Source organism: Henckelia pumila, chromosome 3 (genome assembly GCF_033568475.1).
Source record: "Henckelia pumila isolate YLH828 chromosome 3, ASM3356847v2, whole genome shotgun sequence".
Taxonomy (NCBI): Eukaryota; Viridiplantae; Streptophyta; class Magnoliopsida; order Lamiales; family Gesneriaceae; genus Henckelia; species Henckelia pumila.
Window position 1 is genome coordinate 40,296,233 of NC_133122.1, and position 17,692 is coordinate 40,313,924.

The 17,692-nt window shown below is 41.0% G+C and overlaps 1 protein-coding gene across 1 annotated transcript; it reads left to right on the plus strand.

Moving 5' to 3' along the window:
* The first annotated feature begins 295 nt into the window (after positions 1-295).
* On the plus strand, positions 296-906 carry LOC140888534 (uncharacterized). The gene is made up of 2 exons (XM_073296225.1): positions 296-377; positions 500-906. The coding sequence occupies exons 1-2, from the start codon at positions 296-298 to the stop codon at positions 904-906; spliced, it is 489 nt and encodes a 162-aa protein (XP_073152326.1).
* The last annotated feature ends 16,786 nt before the right edge of the window (positions 907-17,692 follow it).

Here is a 17,692-nt window from a genome sequence, read left to right on the forward strand (position 1 = left end):
TTGCAAGTTCCGAAGATCCAAAAAACTATCAAGAGTCGGGTTCTGGGCTCCAGACCCTCCTGGCCCAATGAGTACCATGAGTTAGAACTGTCGTGGGATGGGTAGCCCACGCACAGTTCAAGAATTATTGGACCTGGTGTCCAAACACAAGCCCATTTTTATTTTTCTTATGGAATTAAAGGTTTCTAAAATAAAAGTAGAGTCCGTAAAGCAGAAAATAGGTTATGATGGCCTCTTTATGGTTCCTGGTGTTCGAAATTGAGGAGGTATTGCATTGTTATGGAAAGAAAAAACGATGGCCACCCTTCTGGCTTATTCTTCTAACTTTATTGATGTTGTTGTGTCGATCGAAGGCATGAGCCCTTGGAGGTTGACGGGTTTTTATGGCTTTCCGGAAAGAGGAAATAGGCGTCGATCTTGGGATTTATTGTACACTCTTTCACAACGTTCTGCTCTTCCATGGTGTTGTATTGGTGACTTTAATGATCTTCTTTCTCAGACGAAAAAAGGGGACATAATCCTCATCCTACTTCTCTTATCAATGGGTTCAGAGAAACAGTGGAAGCTTGCTGTTTAATGGATCTGGGGATGAAAGGGCATGAGTTTACATGGGAGAAAAGTAAAGGCTCGCCCAATTTTATTGAAGAAAGGCTCGATCGTGCGCTAGCTACATCTAATTGGCTGAGGTTATTTGGCAATGCGGAAGTTTGGAATTTGGAGGTAGCCACTTCTGATCACTTTGCTATCTTCCTTAAGCTTAATCTACTAGCTTTATTTCGTAGAAAGCGTTTCCGCTTTAAGAACTCTTGGATTTCGGAGCCGGAGTGCAAAGAGGTAGTTAAAAGAGGGTGGATGGACCATGTTAATGATAATATCCTGCAGAAGATCGAGATATGTGGGAAATAATTGCAAACTTGGGGAGATACAGTGAAACACCGATTTAAGAAGGAGATCAATTCATGTCGGGCTCAACTAACTTTTCTTAAACGTAGAAGATCAAGTTGCTTGGACACTCAAATTGAAGAGCTTAAAATGAGGCTAAACTCTCTTCTTGCTCAGGAGGAAGTAGTTTGGAAGCAAAGATCAAAAATCTTTTGGCTTCAAGCTGGAGATGCTAATACGAGATTGTTCCATCACTATGCTTCTTCTCATAAAAGAAAGAACATGATTGTTAATCTTAAAGATGATTTGGGCCTGACTTATTCCTGGGGAAGGGGATTACAGGAGCATATTTTGCAGTATTTCCAGAATTTGTACTCATCAAATGGGTGCTCTATTCATCATATCACTGCTTTGGTTCCTAGATGCATTGATGATCAGCAAAACCAGATTCTTATTCGTCCTTTTGAGGAAATTGAAGTTGTTGAAGCTGTAACACCCGAAAATTTTAAAACGTAAATCCGCATTCATAATTAGGAGAAATTAATTATTTAAATTATTAAAATAAGGGTTAAATGTATTTATGTGTTATTATGTGATTTATATGCATGATTTAATTTATTTTAACATTTAACCAGCAATTTTAGAATTTCTAGATTTTTGAGAATTTTATTGATTTGATCGCGTAGACGGGACCGTGGACGGACGAGATACCAATATTTTTAGCCAAAAATATTTTATGAGTTTTATGAGACTTAAAAATAATATTTTAAGGTATTTTGTCAAAAAAAATTTAGTATTTAATTATATATTTATTTAATTATCTATTTTTAGCCAAAATTAGTCCATTGAGTAACTTTTATTAATTTTCAAAAATAGCCTATTTAATTATTTCGGGATTAAGGGTTATGTATCAGATTTATTATTATTTTTAAGAGTTTTAAATATTATGTTTATGGTATAATATCTATATAATAAGTAATATCTATTATTAACCCATTATCTACTCAAATTTTAAACCTCAAATCACTCCCTACCCTACGCTTTCTCCATCAGCCGCCTCCCCCACCTCATTCTTCAGTTTTTCATCGGTTAGTAGCAGATAACAGCCCCCATAGCCGATCAAGCAATTTTCTTTGAAGATTTTGGTCCGTTCGTCGTCCCGGAGCCCCGTATACGCATCAATCATCGTCCTAGATATAAAAGGCATGTCTAAAATTTTTATTTGGCCGCCATATAAGCTATTATTCATGCATGATGTTTTGTTTCAGAATTTTTATCATGTATGGTTCGAATTTATGCATTTTATGAATAGATTGGTGCATGTGTTTGTGTTTCTTGCCATGGCTCACGTTTTTTTCAATATGGCTCGGTCCAGGGCTGAAGGCTTGGTCAAGGGGTGTCCTAGGGTTCCTTAGGGTTGAGCAGGGTCAGGTGGTTCAGGTTGGTTTTGGCCGGTTCCAAGCTGGTGCACGGTTTGTCATTGTAGGCGGCAGATTAGGGTTTAGGGGAAGAAGCCTTCGGCTTCTTGGTATGGACCATGGCTCAGGCTGAGCCATGATGGGTTGGGACCGCCCAGACGTGGGCTACGTCTGGGCGGTGGTACTCCGGCCAGGGGCGGCCGGAGTAGGGCGGCAGCAGCCCTTGTTTGGCTGCTGCCTGTCGGGCCGAGAGGAGAGGGAAAGGGGGATCGGGTTTGGGCTGTGGGTAGGACTGGGATGGGTCTGGGTGGTCCGGGTCGGGTCTGGGTGTCATGGGTCGGGTCCGGGTTAGGTGGTCCGGGCTTGGGTATTTTAATTCTTAAGTATATTATGTTTTAATTGGTTTTTGGGTCAAATTATTTGAAATAAAATTTATTTGGGCCTCCAATATTATTTTTAAGTTAGCCCAATGATTTTTATGGGCTGGTGGGCCCATAGAAATTTTTGGGCCAGGCTGTGATTTTATGGGTCAATCCATGAATTTATATGGACTAATTAGTTAATGGGCCTAAATATTTTTATTTAAGCCCAGTTATATTTAAATAAATTATTTTAGTAAAGATTATAATTTTTAAAATTTATTTACTATTTTTGGGCTTTAAGTTAGTTAATGGGCTTAGTTGAGTGACCTGCAGTCTGGACCAAAACCATAAAAAATCCCTAAGTCCGAAATATATATTTAATTATTTTAGTGCATGAAAATATTTTAAGTATAAGTATGTATATTATGAAAATCAATTAAATATATATTCCAGACAAATTTTCAAGTGCATGCATTCATGAAATTTTATATGGTTATGATTATGTATGTGTTGAGCAATAAAGTATTTTCTTGATGGAACTTGAAGTAGTGTGACACAGGAGTGGTTATCCACCATATGATTTAAGCGGTAGTTTACTATCATAGGAGGTGATTCATCACTGCCACGTACGTTGGTTCAGGAGACTGATCAGTCGGCACAGTTTAGGTCACACTTACTGATAGAACCATAGACTGCTTCAAAAATATATGTGCTCAAACTATTTTAAGTATGATGAAGAAGTAAGTTATGATTATGATAAGATTATGATCAGTGATTATGGTATGATTATGAAAGTTTTCCATGCATGCATGTGTCATGTATATGTATTAGTATGATGGTGTGTAAATTATTTTAACCCTTGTTATTCAAGATTAGACATGTTGAGCCCCTAGGCTCACTACGCTTATATAGTGCAGGTGAGTCAGATGATTTCTTTATAGCTCCTACCGGTGGTGAGGATGTATGAGCTCACGAAACAGTGGCCTCGTGACCGTTGCAGAGTTTAGTGTTATTTTCAGACATAGTTTATTATGTTGTTGAGTTTTAAAACATTATATTTTTATTTTAGTTATTTCCGCATTTGAGGGTTTTGAACATGTAATACTTATTATCTTTATCTCATGCATGAAACATTTTTAATTATTAGTTGTTTATTATTATTTGAGATATTATATTTAAAAGAAATTTTTTACTTGCATGTTTATACGTATGTGTATGGGCATATATGTATAGTAATATTTTTAGTGTTGTATTTAAAAAAAAAAATTCCGCATTTAAGAGTAGTAGGCGTTTCATTTGGTATCAAAGCACGGTCCTTGGAGGGTGTCCATCTGCCACGTGAAGCTCAGAAATCTCACTATCGGTCTGTAAGTTTTTAAATGCTTTAATAAGATTTATTAGGAGCTTATGTATTAGTTTAAGCATTTCATACTTAGTAAAACTTTTGAGACCCTAGTTATGCATTGCAATTTACGTAAAGAAACATGTGGTGGTGCAGAATGCCTCCAAGACAGATGAACAGACGCGGGGGGCCTCCACCTCCACCTCCGCAGAACCCTCTTACAACATTGGAGCAGGCCAATGCTAACATGATGGTTGGGATTACTGCTCTGTTGGAGCAGCAGGCGGCACGTCCGAGGCTTTCCCATGAGGAGGACGGGGCTGAGTGGTTCCAGAAGAAGGGACCGAAGGAGTTTTCGGGCACTACGGATCCGCTCATTGCGGAGGGATGGATCCGATCACTGGAGTCTATCTTTGACTACATGGGCATTACAGATGTGGATAAAGTCAAGTGTGCAGTTTATATGATGAGAGGGGATGCAGCCTCATGGTGGGAGGGCGCTGTTAGAGGCGTGAACCTACCTACTTTGACTCGGACAGAGTTCAGGCATATGTTCTTCGCAAAGTATTTCACTGAGGATGTGCGTAGCCGCATGATCCGGGAGTTCATGAGTTTCCGTCAGGGGGACAAGTCTGTGGTGGAGTACATCACATAGTTCGAGAGAGGGTGTCGCTTTGTGCCCCTTATTGCTGACAGTGCACCGGAGAAATTGAGACAGTTTGTTGATGGGTTGCGGGCTGACATCAAGCATGACGTTCGCATGTTGGATGTCGCTACTTATGAGGCTGCAGTTAGTAGAGCATTGCGCTCTGAGGAGTAGCATCGACCACAAGAGTCTAAAATATTTGTTCACTCAAGCGGAATTGAACATGAGGCAGAGACGTTGGATGGATTTTCTTAAGGACTATGATTGCGAGATTAAGTACCATCCGGGAGCTGCTAATCTCACCGCTGATGCTTTGAGTCGCAAGATGCGACTATCCGCTCTGCAGACTTGTTCGATGTCTAGTACGATCAGTGACTGTTGTACTTCGGGGTATACCTTCAAGCATAAGAAAGGTATGCATAGTATCTAGATGTTTGCGATATTATCTGAGTCAGCTTTGTATTCGCGGATTCGAGATGCTCAGATGTCTGATTCAAAGACCCAACGTTTGGCTCGTCTAGCTAACGAGGGTAGCTCGTCTGGATTTCACTATCAATCAGATGGTTTTCTGTGTTTGTCTGGTAGACTTGTGATTCCGCAGGATGGAAAATTGTGAGAGGAGATCTTGTCTCAGGCACATCGCACCAAGTTGAGTATTCATCCGGGAAGCAACAAGATGTACAAGGATCTATGTACTCGATTTTGGTGGAAGGGGATGAAACGCAGCATGTATCTGTATGTTTCGAGATGTTTGGTGTGTCAACAAGTCAAGGCAGAACACCGACGACCTGGAGGTTTGCTTCACAGCCTGCCTATTCTTGAGTGGAAATGGGAGTTTATCACGATGGATTTTGTGACCCATTTGCCGATGTCCTCGAGGAATTGTGATGCTATCTGGGTTGTGGTGGACTGACTTACCAAGTCAGCACATTTCATTGCCTATAGTCGAGAGTACTCTGTGAATCGCATGGCACGGTTGTATGTTCAGGAGATCGTTCGACTTCATGGAGTGCCTGTGAGCATTGTCAGTGATCGAGACCCCAGGTTCACTTCTAGGTTCTGGGGGAGTGTTCAACGTGTGATGGGTACTACTCTCAGTTTGAGTACTGCCTATCATCCGGAGATAGATGGTCAGTCAGAGCGCACTATCCGTACTTTGGAGGATATGTTTCGAGCGTGCGTTATGGATTTTGGTTCAGTCTGGCAGGATCATTTGCCATTGATCGAGTTCGCATACAACAACAACTATCATACTAGCATTGGGATGACACCTTTTGAGGCGTTGTACGGGCGACGATGTCGTACTCCACTCTTCTGGAAAGAAGTGGGGGAGAGACAGGCTGAGGGACCGGATTTTATCCAGCAGGCAGTAGATATTGTTGATCAGATCAAGAAACGGATTAAGACTGCACAGGATTGTCAGGCCAGCTATGCTAACACTAAGCGTAGGCCTTTGCAGTTTGATGTTGGGGAGAAAGTGTTTCTGAGGGTGTCACCTTTCCGCAGGATTCTCAGATTTGGCCTTAAGGGCAAGTTGTCTCCCAGATTTATTGGTCCGTTTGAGATCTTGGAGAGCATTTGCGATTTGGCTTATCGTTTGGCTTTGCCACCGTATCTGTCCAGTATTCACAACGTGTTCCACGTATCTCTGTTGCGACGGTATGTGGCAGATCCGTCTTATGTTCTATAGCGGTCTGAAGTTCAAGTGGATAAGGATTTGACGTATGTTGAAAGTCATATTCGTATACTGGATCATAAGGATAAGGTCTTGCGGAACAAAGTCATTTTTTTGGTTTTAGTTCAGTGGCAGCGCCGAGGCGCTGAGGAAGCTACTTGGGAACTTGAGGACAGGATGCGTGCAGAACATCCTGAGTTATTTTGATTTCATTTTTGATTTGTATTCAGATGTAAACTCTGTAAAAGTTTGATTTGAATAAAGAATGTTTTGGATTGTTGTTTTACATTCGGTACTTAAGATCGGATTTCGAGGACGAAATATCTTAAGTGGGGGAGAATGTAGTAACCCGCATCCAGAATTAACGATTTATGAGTAATTAATAATACGATCATGTTTAGATGTAATAAAACATGATTAAGGGAGTCCCAGATGGATTAACAGAGTTCGGAAATGGATTCAGAACGCTCGAAAATAGTTCGAGGGTCGTCGAGTTCGGAGGCTTCGAAGTCAGGGTTCGGAAGGTCCGAAGTCAGGGTTCGGACGATCCGAAGAGTGGTCCGATCGTGTTCGGACGCTCCGAAGTCCAGTTCGGACGATTCGAATTCTGTCTATAAATAGGAGGGCCGAGATTCAGATTTAGACGCACAAATCACCTTTTCTCTCTCAATTCTTTAGCCTTCTAACTCAGATCTAGGGAATTCTAGGCGTCCCATCGGGAATCCGGAAGTGGCATAGCGATCCAGGCATCGTAGCGGAGCTGTGGCCTAGTTTTGAGGCAATCGACAGCAAAGGGCTAACGACGGACGAAGTTATAGCTTTTTCTTCCTAAAAATATTTAGGAGTATGCTTTAACTTAGTTAAGGCTTTTTGAAAGGGCCCGTGTCCTGATTTAATATTTAATGATCAAACAACCAGGATTAATTAATGTAAACAGCGAAAACGAGTTAAAAATTTGCGTTTTAGGCCTACAGAAAATTCGGCATGACCTATTCGTAAATAGGACATCCCAAAAACCTATACAACACAACCAACAATATATACTCGAAAATAGAGACACAACACCAATTTACACACCTATAGCCGCACTGGCCAGGACTAAATACATGCAGAGCCGGCAAGGTCGATCACACAAATAAAAATCCAAAACAAAGTCCAAAACTATTGATACAGGTACACAGGGCATCACCCCGGCAAATATAAAACTCATATATACATATATCTGGGAACTCGACGCCACGCTCGACTCACTGGGTACCACTAGATGACGCTCCACCAGATGCGTCAAATCCCCCTGGATAACCTGCTATGGAATCACAAACAACCACATCATAAAAAAAAAAATAGGGGTCGGACCCCAGTACGACGAACTAGAAAAATTACGACAAATATAACTGACATGAATAAAATCAAGTACAATGCAATGAAATGCAATGTAATGTGTGACAGGTATCAATAAAATAAGGGATACCAAATGGAGTCCAAACGAAATGAATCACAATATTCTCAGTGGCCACCCGTACCAGGAACGCAGCAGACCTCGAATCATCACTGCTAATCCATACACGTAGCATCGGAGGGTGACAGGAGCGACCCGTCCAGCATCATGCTATCATCAGGAGTGTCGTACGTAGCATCGGAGGGCGACAGAAGCTACCTGTCCATGCCTCATGCTATCTCAGGAGTGCACTAAACAATGTCACTCGCTCCATGATGACTCCATACATCTCAAGATATCAATATCAATAGCAATCAAAGGAGTCAAGGCGCAACGTGCTATGAAAAATTTTAAATGAGTGAATGCAATCATATAATCCACATAAGCATCTAAAGCACGTTAAAAAAAATACTTAATATCATTACATGCTATTATAGGCGTCGTAATATAAACAGCTCATACGTACCTCAACCAACACTTAATTAATTTACCACAGAATATCTCAAGTAATATTCGAATACTCCAATCCTGTGAAAAACCATTTATTTCACATCAATTCCTATTTTCGTTTACAAATCTGAATATTATTAAAACTAAATCTAAAAATCAAACTAACATTTCCAATTATCCATATTTCATATTAAATCATCCTATCAATGACCAACTATCGAATAAATGACTCTAAAAGTCGAAATACCAACATATTCAGATTCTGAATTTTCCCAGAAAATTCCTAAAAATTTCAAAAACGTGCATTTAAATTTTATAGAGCATCTAAACACTCAAATACTGACTAATCAACACTTAAATTCGAAAATCCCCAATATTAAAAATCTAGAAATTCGAAATTAATCCCAAATAAATTCTGAAAAATATCGAATACCTTCAATCGACTCCAATTTAGTACCTACAACCAATAATAAATCAAATATCAATTATCGGAAGTCAATTGAATCAATATTCCCAAAATTTGAAACACTAATCTCGAAATCTACCTCAAATATTCGAATTAGAGGTCTAATCAACCGAAACCACAACCCCCTAAACTCTGGCGACGATCGGCGGCGGCGAACGATGGCTAACGACGGCGGCTGGTGCGACGGGTTTTCGGGAATCTCAATAAAAAATATGAAATATAGGTACGAAAAGATAGCTCTCGTCGAGAGGATTCCGAAACTATATTTATTTTCAAAATCCGGCCAAAAACGAAGAAGATACAGAGATTTGAAGCGATAGGAAAATTTTGAAAAGAAATCGAGAAGAACAGACGAGGCGGAGGCGGTGGAAAAAAGATGGAGGAGAGAGATTATGCTATATATATTATATTTGTATATGGATATGTATTAGTTTAATGTGTGTTTTTTTTTATTCATTCGGGGTTAAAACTTGACCCGATTTGAGTTATTTCAACTCCTGTGTGATTTATAAATCAAATATGCATTTTAATATCGTCTATAAACCAATATTTATAAATACATATTTTTAACACACAAATTAATTAATAGAGTAAAATCGGGTCCTTACATTTCTCCCCCTCTAAAAAGAAGATTTCGTCCTCGAAATTAAACACACATCAAACTTATATACAAAGGGATCAAACATCTATCACTGATAGTACATAGGGAAATCAGGGTACAAGGCATAATTCATAACATTGTCAAACAAATGAGGCCATTCTTGACGCATTCTAGACTCCAATTCCCATGTAGCTTCTTCTCTCCCATGTCTACTCCATTCCACCATAACCAAAGGAATCTTCTTGTTCCTAAGTTGCTTTTCTTTCCGATCAAGGATCTGCACTGGGTACTCAACATAGCTAAGGGAACTATCCAACTCCACATCATCAGCCCTCAAGATATGAGAAGGATCTGGTTCATACTTCTGCAGCATAGATACGTGAAATACATCATGTATCGCAGACAAACTCTGCGGCAAGTTCAAACGATAAGCCAAAATACCAATCTTCTCAACAATCTCGTACGGACCGATATAACGAGGAGCTAATTTTCCTTTATGCCCAAATCTCATAGTACCACGAAATGGTGATATTTTCAAGAAAACAAAATCGCCAACCTGAAATTCTAAAGGTCTACGCCTGTTATTAGCATAGCTGGCTTGACGATTCTGGGCTGCTTTCATTTTTTTCCTGATCATTTCAACTTTTTCTTTCATCTCTTGAATAAACTCTGGTCCTGACAACTGTTGTTCTCCTACTTCTTCCCAACATATCGAAGATCTACATTTTCTGCCATACAAGGCTTCAAATGGTGTCATCCCGATAGATACTTGATAACTATATTGTAAGAGAATTCCACCAAAGCTAAAGATTCTTGACAACCACCACTGAAATCCATCACAACAGCTCGTAATAAATCTTCGAGTGTCTGAATAGTTCTTTCAGATTGACCATTTGTCTGTGGATGATAGGCAGTACTCATGGCCAATTTAGAACCCAAAGCTGATTGCAAACTAGACCAAAACTTAGAAGTAAATATGGGATCACGGTCTGATACTATAGTAACTGGCACACCATGTAATCACACTATCTGATCAATGTACATTTTCGCCATTTTTGTATATGTCCAAGTAAGATCATATGGAATAAAATGGGCAGATTTAGACAATCTATCCACAATAACCCAAATGGCATCACAACCACGATTAGATCGAGGTAGGTGTGTCACGAAATCCATAGTAATGTGTTCCCAATTCCACTGTGGTACTTCAAGACTAAGTAACATACCACCTGATCTCATTCTTTTAGCCTTCACTTGTTGACACGTCAGACACTTAGCCACAAAGTCAGAAATATATTTCTTCATACCTTCCCACCAATAATGGGCTTTCAAAATATAATACATCTTTCGAATTCCAAGATGTATACTATGTCGACTACAATGAGCTTCTCGTAGTATATCTTCTTTCAAATCTATCAAATTCGGAACCACAAGTCTACCAGTATAACGCAAACATCCATCAGAAGCAACAAGGAATTTCCCTGACTGACCAGCTGGAGTTAATTCTTTCAAGTGATGAATATATGGATCAGTCTTTTGTGCTGCTTTGATTTTCGAAATTATTCGTGGTTCAACTTGAATAGATGAAACTATGAAATGATTACCTTTAGCTCGATAAGTCCATCCTGAAGTTCCCAAATGCTCATGAACTTTAGAAATAGTTAAAGATGCTAACATCTTAGTATGAACTTTTCTGCTCAAAGCATCTGCAACTTGATTCACATTTCCTGGCTGATATTGAATATCACAGTCAAAATCCTTAAGCAATTCTAACCATCGACGTTGTCTTATATTCAAATCAGACTGTGTGAATAAATATTTCAGACTCTTATGATCGGAATAAATCACAAACTGTTCACCGTACAGATAATGACGCCATATTTTCAATGCATGCACAATGGCAGCCAATTCTAAATCATGAACTGGATACCGAGTCTCATGTGGTTTCAATTGACGAGATGCATACGCAATCACGCGTCCATTTTGCATCAAAACACAACCTAGTCCATTCAAAGAATCATATGTACAAACAACAAATCCTCCTGATCCTGAAGGTAATGCTAGTACTGGAGCCGTAGTCAATTTCTCTTTCAAAGTCTGGAAACTAGCTTCACATTCCTCAGTCCACACAAAACGTCGATCTTTTTGCGTCAATATAGTCATAGGCCTAGCTATTTCGGAAAATCCCTTGATGAAACGCCTGTAATAGCCAGCCAAACCCAAAAAGCTACGAATCTCAGAGACATTGGTTGGTCGAGACCAATTAAGAACAGATTCAATTTTACTAGGATCGACAGATACCCCTTGAGCTGATATTACATGTCCTAGAAATAATACTCTGTCCAACCAAAATTCACACTTCGAAAACTTAGCATATAATTGTGATGTTCTGAGTTTCTGAAGCACTAATGTCAAATGTTCTTTATGCTCCTTCCTTGACTTAGAATAAATCAAAATGTCATCAATGAAAACGATAACAAATCGATCTATAAACTCCCGAAACACGCGATTCATTAAATCCATGAAAACCGTTGGAGTATTAGTCAACCCGAAAGGCACAACTAAAAATTCATAATGTCCGTAACGTGTTCGAAATGCTGTCTTGGAAACACCTTCCTCTCGAACTCGAAGTTGATGATATCCAAAACAAAGATCAATTTTATAATATACAGATGTACCCTGCAACTGATCAAACAAGTCATCAATTCGTGGCAAAGGATACTTATTCTTCACAGTAGCCTGATTCAATTGCCGATAATAGATTCACATTCTCATCGTTCCATCTTTCTTCTTCACAAACAAGACTGGAGCACCCCAAGGCAACACACTTGGTCTAATATAACCTTTTTCCAGCAAATCTTGCAATTGTGTCTTAAGTTCATTCAATTATGCTGGAGCTAATCGATATGGGGCTCGAAAAATAGGACTTGTCCCTGGTATCAACTCAATACTAAGATCTATTTTCCTCTGAGGCGGAAAACCCAGAATCTCATCAGAAAATACATCAGGAAATCCTTGACGACAGGAATATCTGAAACTTTCAATTTTTCCTCCTTCGTCGCATCAAGAGCATAAATCATAAATCCTTCATTTCCTATCGACAATAATCTAAACATTTCCATTTTCGATACTAATGGAATGCGAGATTATGAATCATTGCCATAAAAATTCCACTTATTGCCATAATACGGTCTAAATCTCACAATTCCATGAAAACAATCAACAGTAGCTCTATAATTCATCAGTGTATCCATACCCAGAATACAATCAAAATCAGACATAGCTAGTTTGATTAGATTGGTTATCATGATCTTATCCTCAAATCTAATCACACAATTCAGAACTATCTCATTAGACATCAAGAAAACACCAGCAGGAGTAGCAACAGACACAGTATCCAACAACGGAGTAAAAGCAATCTCATGCTCATCAGCAAATGTAACAGATAAAAATGAATGAGATGCTCCTGTGTCTATCAAGATATGTGCAGGATAATCAAAAATATAACAAATACCTGCAATAACTCCCCCAGGTGCATCTTGTGCCTGATCCTGAGTCATAGCATGGACTTGAGCCTGCTGTGGCCCTGGAAAACGTTGCAGACTCTGAGGAGATGAGTACCTAGGCTGCTGAGGTGGTTGTACCGGAACATAAGGCTGTGTAGGAGCAAACTGCGGTACAGGAGCATATGGCCTGAACGATGGTCTTCCAGGAAACTGGCCAAACTGTTGTGGCTGAAATTGCTGTCTTCCAGCATTTGGACATACTCGAGACGAATGTCCAGCCTGCCCACAAGTATAACAAGTTCCTGGAAATCCTGTACCATGTGCACTCAAATGATTACCACCACATCTGTCACAGTACACCCTACCAGACGATCCAACTGAACTTTCACCACGACTACCACTGGAACTGGAGGAACTAGACTGTGGCTTCTTTTTAAATGGCTTTCCCTTAGCTTTAAACCAAGGCCTTTTCGTTTGCTGAGAAGATTGAATAGGCTGATATGAAGGTAAACCCATTGGTGTATGCAAACTGCTTCCAGCTCCTTGAGAAACATATGCTGGTATTGATTGTGGTTCACCCCTGAGTAGACTCGCTTCAATCTTCTTTGCCTTTTCTACCGCTTTCATATAAGTTGATGGAGTTCGAGTAGTCACCAATGTAGTGATCCTTACCCGGATCACCTACTAAATAGAACTTAGGCATGCAATTAACTTAATAAAACAGATATCAGAATAAACTTGCGGAAACCATAATTAAAATACAATCCCAAGGAAAGAAATCTGTAATTTATCCAAATATTATACAACCAAATCGAATAGCTGTATCAACCCAAAACAACAGTAATAAAACCTAGACGAAGCTCCAGCTGGCCAACCACTGACTAGCCCCTCCTGGAACCACCCTCCTCGTCCAATCGCAAACCTGCCCCATAGAATAGGGTGTCCAGAAACACAGAGTACGAGACGTGAGCATAAAACACTCAATACGAGAGTATGAGTATACATGCATGCAAAGTGAACTCCCTAGAACTCGAGGTCAAGGATCAGATACAAAAACAGATCGGGCCCTGGTATGTAGCACGCTGTGCCGTCGCTTTAGGAGGTGGCTCCCATACCATAATACCAGTGGATTTGCCGGACCCAAAACCATGGAAGTCCATCCACTAACAGGATAGGGTACAACCCTACTAACAGACATCTCGAAGGAGATAGCTAAGTATGCAAATGAATGCAGCATAAATCAATGACATATAAACCATGCAGTCACATAATACATGCATACTCAGTCAGGATATCTCGAACAGTACTTTCGTAGCTCAAATACTAGGCAAATGCTATCAGCCCTAGGTCCACGCCTATAATCCGCGCTACACTGTCAAATGATACTACTATCATTATAACGCTCTAAAAGCCTTAACTAAGCTAAAGCATACTCCTAAATAATTATAGGAAGCAAAAGTTATACCTTCGTCCGTCGTTAGCCCTTTGATGTCGATGCCTCCAGAACTTGGGCACAACTCCGCTATGACTATCGAACGCCTCGACGACTCCCGGGTCAAGCCTAGGAAGGCTAGAACAACTCGAATACGACTAGAGTAGAGAGAAAATCCGGAATTGGCAAATGAAAATGGATTCTCGGCCTTCTATTTATAGAAAACGATCGGAACGTCCGAACCTCGATCAGAACGTCCGAACCTCGATCAGAACGTTCGATCTTGCCATCGGAGCTTCCAAAGATCCTGATCTGTCACGTGTCAAAATATCACTTGTTGACTTCGGATAGGGGTGATCGGAGCTTCCGATCCAACCACACGTCACGCCTGACGTAATATGATCGGAGCTTCCGATCCTGTTCGGAGCTTCCGAACTCACCTTCGGAGCTTCCGAACTATTCCCTAGTAACTATGATTAATTCCTTAATTACTGATTTTGGTTACGGGCTACTACATTCTCCCCCACTTAAGATATTTCGTCATCGAAATCAAATCTTAAGTACTGAATGTAATACAGAAATCAGAAATATTCTTTATTCAAATCAAACGTTTACAGATTTTGCAACTGAATACAACTTAAGAATGAAATCAAAACAACTTAGGATGATCTTCACGCATCCTGTCCTCAAGCTCTCAAGTAGCTTCCTCAGTGCCTCGGCGCTGCCACTGAACTAAAACCAAAGGAATGACTTTGTTCCGCAAAACCTTATCCTTATAATCCAGGATACGAATAGGTTTCTCAACATAAGTCAAATCCTTGCTCACCTGAACCTCAGACCGCTGCAGAATATGAGACTCATCCGCCACATACCGTCGCAACAGAGATACGTGGAACACTTTGTGAATACTAGAAAGATGTGATGGCAAAGCTAGTCGATAAGCCAAATCGCCAATGCTCTCCAAGATCTCAAACGGACCGATAAACCTGGGAGATAACTTGCCCTTAAAGCCAAATCTGAGAATCTTGCGAAAAGGTGACACTCTCAGAAACACTTTCTCCCCGACATCGAACTGCAAAGGCCTACACTTAGTGTTTGCATAGCTGGCCTGATGATCCTGTGCAGTCTTAATCTGTTTCTTGATTTGATCACCAATGTCTATCGCCTGTTGGATAAACTCCGGTCCCTCAGCTTGTCTCTCCCCCACTTCTTCCCAAAAGAGTGGAGTACGACAACGTTGCCCGTACTATGCCTCAAAAGGTGTCATCCCAATACTAGTATGGTAGCTGTTGTTGTACGCGAACTTAATCAATGGCAAATGATCCTGCCAGGCTGAACCAAAATCCATGACGCACGCTCTAAGCATATCCTCCAAAGTACGGATAGTGCGCTCTGACTGACCATCAGTCTTCGGATGATAGGCAGTACTCAAACTGAGAGTAGTACCCATCGCACGCTGAAAACTCCCCCAGAATCTAGAAGTGAACCTGGGGTCTCGATCGCTGACAATGCTCACAGGCACTCCATGAAGTCGAATGATCTCCTGAATGTACATCCGTGCCATGCGATCCACAGAGTACTCTCGGCTATAGGCAATGAAATGCGCTGACTTGGTGAGTTGGTCCACCACAACCCAGATAGCATCATAGTTCCTCGGAGATACCGGCAAATGGGTCATAAAGTCCATTGTGATAAACTCCCATTTCCATTCAGGAATAGGCAGACTGTGAAGCAATCCTACAGGTCGTCGGTGCTATGCCTTGACCTATTGGCACACCAAACATCTCGAAACAAACTGATAAACACTGCGTTTCATTTCTTTCCACCAGAAACGAGTACGTAGATCCTTGTACATCTTGTTGCTCCCAGGATAAATACTCAACTTAGTGCGGTGCGCCTGAGACAAAATCTCCTCTCGCAATTCTTCATCCTGCGGAATCACAATCCTACCAGACAAACACAGAAAGCCATCTGACTGATAATGAAATCCAGATAAGCTACCCTCGTTAGCTAGACGAGCTAAACGCTGGGTCTTTGAATCAGACATCTGAGCGTCTCGAATCCGTGAATACAAAGCTGGTTCAGATAATATCGCAAACATCTGGATACTCTGCATACCTTTCTTATGCTTGAAGGTATATCCCAAAGTACAACAGTCACTGATCGCACTAGACATCGAACAAGTCTGAAGTGCGGATAGTCGCACCTTGCGACTCAAGGCATCAGCAGTGAGATTAGCAGCTCCCGGATGGTACTTAATCTCGAAATCATAGTCCTTAAGCAAATCCATCCAATGTCTCTGCCTCATGTTCAACTCCGCTTGAGTGAACAAATACTTGAGACTCTTATGGTCGGTGAAGATCTCAAATTTCTCGCCATACAGATAATGATGCCAGATCTTCAAAGCGAACACAATGGCTGCTAACTCCAAATCATGGACTGGATAGTTGTCCTCATGAAGCTTCAGCTGTCTAGAAGCGTATGTGATCACATGCCCATTCTGAGTCAGGACACAACCTAACCCCTGAAGAGAAGCATCCGTGTATACCACATACCCTCCAGATTCTGACGGTGATGCCAACACCGGCGCAGAAGTCAACCGCCGTCGAAGCTCACAGAAGTTCTCCTCACACTCGGAGGACCACTCGAAATCCACACCCTTGCGGGTAAGCCACGTCAAAGGTCGAGCTAGTTGAGAGAAGTTCAGAATGAAGCGATGATAATACCCTGCTAGACCCAGAAAACTACGGATCTCATCAACTGTCGTCGGACGCGACCAATTAAGTACCGCTTCAATCTTGCTTGGATCAACAGAAATCCCTTCCCTGGATATGATATGGCCAAGAAAGACCACTCGATCCATCCAAAACTCACACTTGCTCAGCTTGGCGTACAACTGCTCATCCCGAAGAGTCTGCAGTACCAACCGCAAGTGAGAAACATGTTCTTCCGTATTACGCGAATACACCAAGATGTCGTCAATGAAGACCACGAAAAACTTGTCCGAATACTCCCTCAAGACACGGTTCATCAGATCCATGAATATAGCTGGCGCATTAGTCAAACCAAATGGCATCACTAGGAACTCGTAATGCCCATAGCGAGTACGGAATGCAGTCTTGGCTACGTCCTGATCACGGACTCTTAACTGATGATACCCCGATCTCAAGTCAATCTTGGAGTGAACTGAAGTGCCCTGCGGCTGATCAAACAAGTCATCAATACGAGGTAGCGGATACTTGTTCTTCACAGTGACTCGATTCAGCTGCCGATAATCAATGCACAGCCGCATCGACCCATCCTTCTTCTTTACAAAAAGAATAGGAGCTCCCCAAGGAGATACACTAGGACAAATGTACCCTTTGTCCAAAAGATCTTGTAGCTGATTCTTCAACTCACGCATCTCTGACGGAGCCAGACGATACGGTGCTCGAGAAATAGGCGAAGTACCCGGCATCAACTCTATGCCAAACT